The sequence below is a fragment of the Psittacula echo genome (assembly GCF_963264785.1).
Source record: "Psittacula echo genome assembly, chromosome: 5".
Taxonomy (NCBI): Eukaryota; Metazoa; Chordata; class Aves; order Psittaciformes; family Psittacidae; genus Psittacula; species Psittacula echo.
This window is the reverse complement of record NC_137739.1, coordinates 80,424,288-80,437,659: the sequence shown is the minus strand read 5'-3', so window position 1 is coordinate 80,437,659 and position 13,372 is coordinate 80,424,288. Positions and strand designations below refer to the sequence as shown.

Sequence of the window (13,372 nt, the reverse complement as noted above, 5' to 3'; positions counted from 1 at the left end):
CATGCAAGTGTCCTGATACTGCATGTTACCCATGGCAAAGACCCCACTCTTCCCTGTGCTGGAGAGATTCAGTGTTTGTTTTATTCTCAAGTTTTGAGAAGCAAAAGAAAGCTGAAGTTTTCAAAGTCCCTCTGGGTATTATCTGAAAGACTATATTTGGAGATGATGAAGAAGCTCAGGGTTTAATGTCAGAACAGTGCTTAGTAACAGTTAGCTTGCTTTGGGGTGATGTGTCAAGTGCTTTTTTTTTTATTGTCAACCTGATTTTGTAGTGGAGTATGTAAGATGGGGGAAAATATATCCAAGAGCTACAGGGAACTGACAGACAATTCACATTTTAGCTGAGACTCCAATATGTATGGGGATGGCTTCCTGCGCACTTTATTTCTGGGAAAATTGTAATATGTGGTGTACGTCAACATTAACTGCATAGATTTTGTTAAAGAATATGAAGAAAAGCAAGGGCTGTACTGTGATTCAGTTCTGGAGGTGAGCACTGGTCTTCCTGGGCTGTATTCCCAGAGCAGCTGCAACTGATTTCTGTGACCTTGGACCAGTCAGCTAAAGCCTAGTTCTACTCTGAAAAGTGACCATGTAAAAATGTCGCTTTCCTACTCAGCAGATCTGGTCACTTTGCGCTTTCCAAGACATATCTGCTGACTTTAGTGACAAAAATAAGTTGTTATGGCTTTCCTGCTCTGTGAGCACTGCAGAATCACAAGACCCAGGGAAACAGAAGCTGGATCCTGTGCCTCCTTGTAGAACTAATTAATATAAATCAGAGCCAGCAGTAGAGCTGCACTGGCATCACCTGGTCTTGCACAGCTTTTCTGTTAGTGCCAGCAGTGAGGAACATGGAAGAAAGAAATCCAAGTTGATTCTCTTGATTGAGTTTTAATTGCAGATGGCATTTATTGGGTTTACAGTCAGAGAAGAAAGAAATCTGTTCATCTGTAACACAATTACATTTGAAATAATTAATTGGCCATAAACTTCCTGATACCTTTTTCAAAATGGACTTATTTTAAGCATACTTCCCTCTTTGTGTCAGGCAATGCTGTTCTCACTTTCCCTGATTAGACTCATTGCTACTCCATTCCAATGGCTGCTGTTCAATGGGAACAGGTCCCCTTAAAACAGATGCTAACAGCTGATGTAAAGGTGAATTGTGTGCTGGAGGTGTGCACTGATTTATGTGCTGGATGTCCCCAATATTCAATTTGGGAAACTCATTCAGCAATGAAATTAATGGTAGCTATTTTAAAATTGCCTTTACCTTCTGTGGCATGTCCTGACATACTTAGGATAGCTGATACCATCTCATCACAGATGCCTGGGGTAGCATCTTAAGATGCAGTAATCTGCATGTCAATGTAGTAATCTGATGTCAAGACTGCTTTTTTTAGTTAATTTTATATGTACAAAATGTGTCTTCCTGTAAATTATTAAGTAACCCAGTCTTTTAATTAGGATCTGTTATTTGTACTTTCTGGTTTGTGCAATAAGGCTGCAAAAGGAATATCACCTTTTAAAGAAATCTACTGTATGACATTATTAGTTTATACAACACTTTGCTGTTACAATAACACACAGATCTTATAAAGGACTCTTTCAACAATTAGCTATTGTTATTTCCATTTTACAGAAGAGGAAATGAAGGCAGAGAGAGGTGAAGTTTTGTTTTCAAAGTCACTTAACAAGTCAGAGCGGGGAACGGGACATGAATCTCATGCTCTTTACCAGCTATGCTACCAGCATGGAAGAATAAACCGGTTTACACCTGAATTTACTCTCTGAATTTCACCTGAGAGGTAAGAAATCTCTGAAGGATGACACCAACTGAGGATTGCACTGAACCATTTTGAAACAGAGCATTGGTAAAAAGGGAAAGGGATGGCTGTTTCTTAACTTGCTGTGGAAGTGGGGCTGGTTTTGCTTGGTTATGTATGTGCTCTGTAGCATACTGAACTGAGTTAAAAAACAGTATTTCCAAATAATAAACCATAGAAATGAATAACAAAACAATGCTCTCTGTTGATTTTTGATTTCTGCTGGTCTCATCAGTCTCTGATGCCTCCTTCTTTCAGCCTGTAGATGTCTTTGTGTTGATAACGTAGAAGCCCTTGATTTTGACAGGTTATGCAGGGTAGAAAAAACTTGCAGAGTACAGGGAATCTGCATTTCAAACAGGGGAAAAAACCATAGATAACCAGCTATTTTGGTTACAGTGATTATCAATGAATATTTAACCTTGACAGTATACAGTGCAAATCTGGGTTCAGAGACAGTCAATGCCAAGGGGGAAGTGAAAACCGCTCCAATGTGTCAAGTGCTCTGCATGCCTTAGAGAAGACAAGAACATCCATTACATATGCTTTACATTTTAAACAACTTTCCTGATAATTTTAAAGGTGAGATAGAAAAAGGGTTGGAAACACAACCCCTCATTCTGAATCCTAGGTCAGCTGTTAGGGGTGAATTTTGTAGTTACAGAAGCCAAGTTTCTGGCTTGAGCCTGGCGACAGATTGCCTACAGCTCTGACTTCTGGTGTGTGGGGTCTCTGTTGTCCTGCCTTTCTCCCCACATATGGATGACTGAGCGGTTTGAGAATCAGTCCCTGAGTCACCACAGCATGGAGTGCTGCATTGGAAAATAAGCCTTCATTGATCTGGGTTTGATGTAAAACCCGGCTACACTCAACTTCAGAGGTGGTGCCTCCTCCATGGCTGAGCCATCCTCTCAGTCAAAGCCCTCAGCCAAAATGATGAACAGAAGATGAACTTGTGGAGAGTTCTGGGTCCCTAATCTGGGAGTTTGTTTTTTAGAAAGATGCTACACCACTAGAAACATTGATTCATTAATAATTTCCCAGATTTTACAGTTCATTGGTGCAAAGTTAGAAGGGACTATTCCCATCATTTTGCCTGACTGCTTGCTCCACCAAGCTTAACTTTGAAATCCTGTCTTTTTTGTCAGTGACAGTCTTTATTGCCGATACAAGCATTTTTGCACTTTATTTTCAACTTACGCAGAGGTTAGCAATATTTCCCTGAAAGAAATTGCTCTGACGTACAACGAACCTGTCTTTTAAAGGTTTTAATATTGGATGCAGAATGCTACCAAAATGAATTGGGTTGGTTCCATTTTGGTTGAAATCCACTAGAAAACACTCTATTTCTCTAAACTTAGAGAGGTAAAACATTGGAATGAGTCTAGCAAAGAGGACAGACCACAAAAGTAAATGTTATTTCCAGTAGCATAACAAAAAGAAAAATATAATGAACAATTTATTAATAAGGAATATCTCCACTTTCTTCAATCAGGTATGTTGTTTATTGAAAGAGCTGGGTGTTTGGCATCTACCTGCAGGTTAAACCTCACTTTAGGAAAAAAAAAAAGAAGCTTCATTTTATAGATTGCTGTTATAACCGGAAGCACAGAAGGATTCACTGATTTACTTCATGCAGCAAAGCACACTCATAGCAAAATCAAGATTTTGACTTTCTCCTCTCTCCCCTCTCCCCTCTCCCCTCTCCCCTCTCCTCTCTCCCCTCTCCTCTCTCCCCTCTCCTCTCTCCCCTCTCCTCTCTCCCCTCTCCTCTCTCCCCTCTCCTCTCTCCCCTCTCCTCTCTCCTCTCTCCCCTCTTCTCTCTCCCCTCTCCCCTCTCCTCTCTCCCCTCTCCTCTCTCCCCTCTCCTCTCTCCCCTCTCCCCTCTCCTCTCTCCTCTCTCCCCTCTCCCCTCTCTCCCTCCCCAAATCTCTCCACCCCAACTATTTCCTCATTCTTAGGCTCTTCTCACCTGTCCCTGCTCACCACAAATGCTTTGCACCTGCTGCAGCACCAACCTGAACAAGTCGTTGCCTCAGACAGCATATAAAATCCTGTGTGTGAGACTAAGGCTTTGTTAGTGCTCCTGATACCAAGCTGAGGTGGGAGGCAAAAGGAAGGTAACCTAGGCTCTTCTTTTGGTTTTGGCAGCAAATTATGGGCTTCTGTGCTGCTATTTGATGAAGTGAGTTGGTAAGTATGTCAGGACCTGATGGTGTAAAGGTTTCCTAGTCGTGTTGGGCTAGCCGTGGGATGTCTGGTGTGGAAAAAAACAGGTGTGTGCAGGGGAAACAAGTATAAAAATCTTTGAGCTTTCTTTCTCCTTGGCCAAGTAGGTGTTTAAAGCAAATCAACAAAACAGAGAAACTGAAATAAGCTCTGCTAAGACTTGTGTGGGATATTACTTAAGAAGTCCTCCTTGTTTTTAGAGAGAGTACTGGGGGAAGGTAACCTCTGTAGCTGAAAACACCGGAGGAGAAACTGTAGTGAGATGAAAAACTGCTAAGAGTACTGTAGGCCTCTCTTCTGCATCTTCCTGCGAGCAAAGCGAGGGAGCCTGTTGGGCCGGACTCTGATCCCAGCTGGTGGGGGGAAGAGCTGGGTACTAAAACTTCCGTCTGGAGACAGGAGATAACAGGAAACGCGACCTCACTCCCCGAGGTGATGCTGCCGGTATAAGACCCTCCGCGGGCAGGCGGAGCCGATGCTGGTCCAGTCGCGGCACCGCCCCGGGGCCGGCTCGCTCCGCCCCGCCCGAGCGGCCGCGGGGCGCGGGGGCCGAGGGCCGCGCTGGGGAGGCGGCGGTGGCGGCGGGAGACAGGTGAGGCCGCGGGGGCTCTGGGGGGAGGGAGGGACACGGCACCCTCAAGCTGGATCGTCCCCCCATTTGTCCGTTCTGATTTACTGTTTGGTGGGTGACGATGCTCGGCTGCTCGCGGGGCAGCGCATCCTCGGCGAGGCTCTTTGTTCCAGACGAGCGGGTCCCCGGGGCACTGAGGGGCGGAGGGTGCCGTTCCGCGGGGCTGGGGTCTTGGTGTGTCCTCTTGGAGAAACCCCGGGGACGGTTTTCTCCTCTCGGGATGGCGTGTGAAGGACCACGGCTGTGCCTCTGTCCTGCTGCAAGCCTGAGCTGGAGACATCCCGGGCTGGTTGTTCACACTGGTGGGCGGCTGTAGGGTAAGGATGCGCTCCTGGATTGTTAAGCTCACCTATAAATGTGATTGAGAAGGACAGGAAGATGCCTCGCAAGCAGGTGTGTTGTGTGTAATCGAGCCTCCAGCCATCCCTAATTCTGTTCCCTGGTCAAAAAGCAGTTTGAACCAAAGCTAAAAGGGCCTGGCAATGTGCATTTAATTTTCAACATTAACCTGAAGAAACTCATGATCCTCCAGATCTACTGCAGATTGTTGCTGTCTGTGTTAGATAAGACACTGAAATTTCCAAGTGGTTCTTGCTGATTGGAATCTAAATGCTCCCAGTCTGTCTGGAGAGCACTGCTTCCATCCTCCTCGTCTCTGGAAACTGCTGCACCCCTTGGCCTCATTCTTAGATGCCCCTTCTCTCAGTCTTTTTAATCCCTCAAGAATTTGGTAAACCTCTGACTTGTGGTGCAGGGGATATGACATGGGTCAGAGTGTGGCTTTTACTTGCAAATCTGAGTAGTGATTTCCATAGATGGTGTGTGCTGCTCTGAACAAAGCAGGTGATTGCTTAGTGGTTGGAGGAATAATGTCTAAAACATGTCATGTCTTTTGCTTCTCAAAGAACTACTTCTGGAATGCCGATGTTGGAAGTGGAGGTGATCTATTGTGTATTAAGGTGGCTCTCTAGGACTGGTAGGAAGGTGTCCTTACAGAGTATTAACATCTCATTTGTTTGCTTGTAAGGGACTGTCAGTAGAAAGTAGAAAGTAGAGGAAGATGTGTCTAGGTTTGTGCATCCTACTTGACACCACCCACCAATATAGCCTGAGTCATGTCACTGTTGGGGTTTCACTGCGAGCTGTTAAGGATGGCTTAACTGGTTGAGGTCTATTTGTCTGCAGGAAGTGCTGTAAGACCATCAGCTTTTACAATTCACTTGATTGAACAGGGCAAGGACAGAATGAAAGCTTCTTTCTCAGCTTGTGTACAAAAGTAGGAATTGGAGCTCTGCAGTGTATTGTCTGCTGGCTTTTGTATTCAGCACAGGTTAAGGCTTGGGTAGCATACGTTAGTGCTCTGATAACATAGCATTTGATTGCTGGCAGTTGCTTGACTTGTATGTTTTGGCTAAAATCTTTGCATTGAAAGATTTGCACTGTTTTTGTTCATTTCCCTGAAGCGGTAGATGAACTGTGGAGCTGAACACATCCAGGACTGTTCAGCTAGTCAAAGCTGGCATGATCAAGCTTGTACTTGGGAGGTGTGAAAAGCTCTGTTCTGCAAGGGCTAGTCAGTGATTTGTCTGAAGCTGACCTGTTAATCTTGTGCGCTCTCTGCTATATGATGCATGCAGCCATTTCAGCTACAGACTACAAGTGTACTTTCTGTGTGGGAGAGGGATTGTTAGAACATGGTTATTAATTAAAGTGAGTTAAAAACTTGCATTTCCCCCCCGAGAAACACAGCCAGAACTTGCCCAAGGCAGAAAATAACAGTAAATGGTTTTCTTGGGGCTTTATCCCCAACTAAACTGGCTGGGCAAAGCTCTAAAAGGCATCCTAGGGAGCAGCTGCATACAATGGGACGAGAGGGGAGAGTTTCCTGTGTTGCAGCATGTGTCCACAAGCTGCTGGTCTGTGTAAGGAACAGCTATTGAATGAGAGAAGCCTGTTCTGCTCTGTGCTCATCCCCTCCAAGCCTGCCCTGTTGAAGTGACCATAACAGGCTGGGGATCCTTCTGAGCTGGCTTTTGTCAGACCTTCCACGAGCTGACTCTTCAACCAGGTCTCAGAGAGGGGTTAATGGTTTAATAGCTGTCGCTAGCGCTAATTGTATGGAGCAAGGAAGCAGCCTGACTCGGAAGGATCCAGCTGAGTCTGCAAGACTGCTTCAGCTGGATACCAATTTATATTTATTGTGCCCCAGCTTGGTCACTTGCCCCGGTAGTAGGTGGTTCTTATTCTGATGGGCAGCTCCTGCTGATGCCCAGTTTTGTGTCCTGTTTTAGCCTAGTAGTCCTTTGTGCTTCTTTCCAGCCTACTAGGTGTTAAAGGCAAACTCCCTCCCCTATGCTAAAGATAAAGCTCTTCGGTTGTCTGCAGTTGTGCTGCCTTTGCAGCTAAAGGAACTGCATCTCTTGGGATTTGTTGTTATTAAGCGCAGGGGAAGTAGCTGGCATTGTCTCTTGCCCTTTGTGTGTGCTTCCTATTTGAAGCAAGGATTAGTTTTCCACCGAGAGCCTGGCTGGTGCTTGGCAGCTGATCTCCAGGGCTTCAGCTTGGAGAATGCCAGGTGAAATCTGGGGATAGGGAACTCCTGTGGCATGAAATATGGAGCTATTGTACAGCTTCAAGCTAGTAACAAAAAAGCTTAAGCTTACTACAGAGGAGATGCTTGGTCAGAGCAGCACGCTCCAGCTTACTTTTATTGCTTGGCTAAGGCAGTAGAGCATACTGACTATAAAAATAGCCAGATGGGAGGATAAATGTATAGCCCACTGCAGCTTCAGTAACAAACTGCTCTGCAGCCAGCTATCTGCTAAAACCTGTATTGCTTTTGCATTAAGTGGAACTGCTATAACAAGGTGTCAAACTCTGCTTAAGAAGATACCAGGTCACTGGTGTTCATACACTGTCTAATCCAGCCTCATCCTAAAGCTAAGTACTTTAAGCTCTGATTAATCTTCTTTGAAGCATGAACTTGTGCCATTATCCTGCAGTAAGCTCCATGCCACTATGTTTGGTCTTTATTGAATGCAGAGGTCTAGGTTAGCTTAGATCTACTTGTGGATTTCCTGAGCAAATAACTCTCCATTATTTTTTACTTTAGAAATGTAGGACTATGACCAATAGTGCTTTTCAGATTGGGAGTATGAGTTTGAGGCTGCCAAAGTGCCCTGGGAATTCTTGTATCAGTATAGTACTGACTGCCCGTGTTATCTATGAGCCAGAAGGAGGCAAGTTTTTAATTAATGGATCTCAAAAAGCTAGCCTTCTAGGGAGCAAAATTCCCTCTTATTCACTGACACACTTGATCCTGTGAAAGGAGGAGTAAGCTTGTTGGGAAGAGATTAACATTTCAATACTTGTAACCACCTCCTAGATGTCTTGGGCTTCTTGGAGCTAGAAACCTACAAATGTATATATGTACGTGTATATACTTATGTATAACATGTATGACTGCTAATGAAATGCTATGGCTTTCAAGTGCAACTGGAGTTCTGTTTAGGTTTAGCCACTGCTAAAACTACTTGCATAGCCTGAAAAGACTTCTGACTTCCAGAGAAACTGTAGTTAGATCCAAGCTGTTCTTTATGTAAAAAATAACAAGCTCTTGGTGTTTCAGTATGTCTGATCTTAACTGGCCCTTGCTAAAGGGGTATGAAATGAACATAATTTACGTTCATCAGCATGGCAAGGCAGATGCTTGTCATTGGGCACTAGCAATTTAAATTGCATAATATACTCTCAGAGCTTTTTAATTACAGAAGCACATAAAGGGAGAATAGCTGAACACTGTCAGTTTTCAACTACTTTTTTTTTTTTTTTTATGGCAGGGAAGTTAGAGGTAATAGATGGGTTGTTGCCTATCCTCCAGTAGAACTGTATGTGCTGTTGCTGGTGAGCAGTTTCTTGGTGGTTTCTGTTTGTCCCTGAGCATCGTCTGTGTGTGTGTGTGTCCTGTGACAGGGAATTATTCCAGCAGCTCAAGCTGCTGAGAGCCAGAGCTGCGGGGAGAGTGGAAAATGTGACTCAGTGTGCCCTGAAGGCTCAACCAGATAATGGAGCCTGCAGTAGTTGACTGATTGTGTGTCTAAGCTGGTAGCGCTGAGGTTGTCTTCTGTGCTACAGACAACCCTGTAGATTATAAGGGTCTTCAGCTAGAGAAGTCTTCTGTCTGGAATAAGAGGTATTCTTTGCAATGGAAATATATATAGCTGTGTGTGACCAGACATACAAGCTTTCTGTGTTCTTGGTTGTATTTAGCTGACTGGATAGATAAAATAACACTTTCCCAAAGGAGACAAACATATGTGAGCAGCAGGATGCAGAGGGCCTTTGTGTTAGCTGGACTAGCACAAATATGATGTTACTGAGATCCCTCTCCCCACAACAGCAGTTACCTCTTGCACATCATCACATGGTTGCGTGAGAAGACATGGAGGAGTGATGCATCCTTGTGTAGCAAAGCAGTGCTAGGTGGTTTGCTGCTGCGCTGTGTGTGTACAAATGCAGGTAATATTTATGTATGTGCTGTTTGGGTGGGGAAATGAGGAGTCTAGCAAGCTGGGGGACTCATCCTGGCGCTCATGAGCAAGACTGCAGAGAGTGATCTTTGCTTTCCAGAAAGCTGAGGGGTGGTTCTGATAAGCCCCAACCTTTCTTTAATAATATTCCTTAGTCCTGTGGCTCAAAGGTAAGAGCAGTTCACTTGTAGAACTGAGAAGGTACCAGTCAAAGGAAGTGAAACTGTTGCTAACTGGGGGCTTCTTACAGTTGAGCTTGACTGTGCCACTGACGAGCTGACTCCTGCAACTGGGAGAAGGAGGAAGATCTTAGCAGGTCTGCTGTGTGATGGATGGCTGTTAGCTGTGTGCATGAGACTTGTGTGACCAGCTGTCCTGCATGGGATGGCGTGGTGGTCATCTGCTAAATGATAGTGCAGCAAGCCCAGGACTGAGAGGCACTTGCCCAGAGGGAGGTGGCTGGGAGCAGGCTGCTGCTGTCCTCCATTTATGTGTCAGCCTTAGCTGTGTTACTGGAGACAACAGAACCTGCCAAAAGCAGGCTGTCAGCTGGCTAAATCTCTGCTGGGCTACTGTTTCAGTGCTCTCTTGGAAACTCTTGAAGCACACAATGATTATACATGTGAAACTTCCTGGATGTGCCTCCATGCTGCAGTGCAGGATAAACACTGTGCTAATGCAGCAGTACTGCTATCTAGGCTGTAGTCTTTCTCACTGAGGCCAAGGATCTTGTACAGGACACAAGAATTAATGCAGTCCTGAAGCCTCCTGTTTTGGCTCTGGTCCTGTGTTGCAGTCTATAAATGCACCTTGTTCCCTGTGAGTTCCTTGGTTTCCTTCTGTGTCAATGCACAGAACAGGGCTTGCCATAACAGCCCTGAAACTTCAGTCTGATTCAGGTCAAATGTAGGACCTAGACTTGATAAAGGACAAATAGGTTGATCCTTATAGTATCATAGAATGGTTAAGGTTGGAAAGGACCTTAAGATCACCTAGTTCCAATCCCCCTGCCTTGGGCAAGGATGCCTTCCCCAAGGCTGTGTCCAACCTGACCTTCAACACTGCCAGGGATGGAGCATTTACTTGCAAGTCTGATGCCTGCTGGGTAAAGCATAGCCCTCTACCACTGGTGTGAGAGCTTGGCAAGGTCTGTCTTGGGCTTCAAGTCAAGAGTGTTTTGTCTAGCTTAAGACTTCAGGTTAGAATAGTAAAATAGATGAAGGGATTCATTGCTTGGGATGTATAGGTGGGGTCTTCCCAGAGCTGGCTGTAGACTAGCATGCTTGGAACTTGTCACCTGGTTACTTAAGGCCTTGGGTCAATGGTTGGTTATGGGTATGTGTAATCTTGCTCCTTTTTCCTTTCTAGGTTGTGCAGTCTGGACTTGTCAGCTTTGCAGGCTTCTAGGCACATTTCTTCTCAGCTATGAGTAGATCAATAGGATTTAACGTCTGCATGGTCACCTGCAGCATCCTGGTCTTGTCCTCTAGTCCACCATGCGTTGCATCTCTGCCACTGAAGGAGAGGGACATGACAAAGGTCCAACATGGCCCCTGGGCAGGGAATGGGGTTGAAGATGAAAAGACAAGCATGTTGAACTTGAAAAATAACCTGGGCCCTTCTGAGCAGACTATCTCTGAAAAGCCATGTGGAGTGTTGGTAAAGCCATCTGGGATACCCTTAAATGAAGCTTTCACTGCAGAAGGAGAAATGCTGTCTGTAAGCCTGAGCCATGTCATTCCAGGCAGCCAGGGTCTGGGTGATTATACCTCTGCTGTGGCAGTGGCTGCTGTTGATGAGGGTGAGCTTGGTCCCACAAAGTCAGAGCTGGAAGAGGATGATGCATTCAAGGCCATGCTGACCACAGCTGTGACCACACTGAGCCCTACTGTTCAGGAGGAGTCTGTTGGTGGCCCCATTAGTGGGACCACCACTGAAGGTGGTGTTGAAGTACAGCACAGCTCTCCTGGCCTCTTGGCAAACCCTCTTTCTGGGACTGCTGTGGAGGAGGAGGCAGGGAGCAACTCGCACCCCTCAGTGGCACCCCAGCCCACACTGTACCCCAGCTATCCCAGCTGGGAAACAGCAAGTGACCCCCCTGTCATCCTGACTCCTCAGGCTCATGGCATAACTCCTGAGCTAGGAGTAACAAGACCCCACACAGGGAGCCCTCTAAAGTCCCTGGTTGTGCAAGCATCTATGGCTGCAAAACATCTACCTGTAGTGACCTCAGCCTCCCTCCACCTGGAAGCAGGGACGGGTGGAAGGCAAGGAGAACTGCCCACCATGGCTGGCACTGTCACTGTCCATACTATGGACACGGTTCCACCTGACTGGGATGACACAAAAGTGAGGGACATAAGTCAAGGGGAAAGTGTATCTCTTGAGGAGGTGACAGAGGGCCTGGGTGTAACAGAACCATCCCAGACACCACAGGGAGGTGTAGGGGAGGAAGAGGATGCAATAAGAGTGCTGCCATCCCCAGCATCCATTCCACCAGCTCCTGAGCTTGCCAAGGAGACCAACTCCACAGCGCTGGTGCATGGGGAGGAATTGCCAGCAGCTTCCACAGGCCATGGTGATGCTGTCCCCATTGCAAGCCTGATGGGTGTAGACATGGCTGATCTCAACTCACTGGAAAACATAAGTGCAGTCACAGCAGAGGAGGGGAAAAGCATCCCTCAATCACAGCCACAGGCTGCTGTGGTGACAGATATGCAGTCTGATCTCCTTCCTACTCTGGAAAGCTCATGGAAAGGTAAAACTTGCTTGTTAAAGACACTTTCCTCTAAGTGTCGGTATAGGAGGGATGCTCTTGGGAATCTGCTTCCTTCCAGGGAGATGAAATAGAGAAAGGTGTTGTCTTGATACCTTCAATAGAGGTAGGACACATCTTCTCTCCAGGAAAGGCTATGGACCTTTGTGGAGGGGTAACAGCCTAAACAGGTAATTCGCATCCATAAAGTACAGCATAGCCTTGACTGTTCCTATACACAGTGTCCCTGTGTACAAGGAGGCACAGTGTGTTGGGTGGTACCCTCACCTGTGATGTGAAGCAACTATATTGAGCTGTCTCTTCAATTTCTGGAGCTGAGAGAGGGTGGCTGTAGTAGCAAACAGGAAAGTCTGTGGCAGTTGAGCCTGTGGCTGATGGGTGTACTTCAGTGTGGGTGTCTGTAGAGAACTGAAGTCTTAACAGCAGATACTTGGTGCTAGTTAGAAAATTTCCTTTGTTCTGCATGTATGGTGTGCTGCCAAAGCAGGGGCTTCAGCTTTGGCCCTCCCATAATGGTTCAGGGGCACAGCTGTAGTCTGATTGTAGGTATCTTGCCTTGACCAGGGATACATAAATCTACTTTGAATAACCCTCTGGTATGCCTCTTGTAATGACTAAGGAGGGAGCTCAATCTCAGACCCACTGGTAAAACACTATATTCCTTGACTTTAAAATGGTGGTTGGATCAAAAGATCTGTCCAGAGCTGTGTGCTTTTTTTTGTAACAAAAGCTCCTGGTGTTGTCTTCATATCCTAGAGCGAAGCTGTGGCCAGGCTTTGACTGTCCACTGCTTGTGCCAAGTCTGTTAACAGCAGGCAGAAATCTTCCTCCTAGACAGCCTGCCACAGGCTGATGGTGTCACCCTCTACTGCACTTACCTGTAGAGATGGCACCTGCAGCCTAATGACTTGTGGGGGGTGGAGGGAGGAAGAGGGAGCAATGCTAGGAAGAGCTCTGGTCAGATATTGAGCAATGATGTTCCTAGGGTGAGAAACATGAGCTGTGATTTAGGACTTTGTCTTAATTGCTGGACATCTTTAATCTTCCCTCTTAGCCTACAGAGGCAAAGGGACAACTTCCCATCACTGCACCTGAAAGATCTGGCTTTTGCTGTGAAAGAAAGCTAATTGCATGCTGGTGATGAAACATGACTGATTGATTTCTAGATTAATTCATAAGTGCTTGACTTGTCAGCAGGTTCCCTTTGCTGTATCACAGATGTTGGGAAAACACTGTCAATAAGACTTGTGCAACAAAAACAAACCTTTCTAAAAAGCTGAAGTCTTGTAGCCATCAGACTGGGTCACTAAAAACACTGCTCTGGCAGCCTCACATGTTTCAAATGGTATTTCACACTAAGGGCCTGCAGTGCTGTGAC

At 45.9% G+C, this 13,372-nt stretch overlaps 1 protein-coding gene across 1 annotated transcript in view; it reads left to right on the top strand.

Annotated features, from left to right (window-relative positions):
- Window positions 1–10,643: 10,643 nt before the first annotated feature.
- Window positions 10,644–13,372, top strand: part of ARMH4 (armadillo like helical domain containing 4) — a gene marked incomplete at both ends in the record, with an annotated part of 60,563 nt that continues 57,834 nt past the window's right edge. The window contains one exon of the mRNA XM_080619455.1: window positions 10,644–11,976. Coding sequence (XP_080475581.1) covers window positions 10,644–11,976 — 1,333 coding nt within the window. The remainder of the gene's footprint in view (window positions 11,977–13,372) is intronic.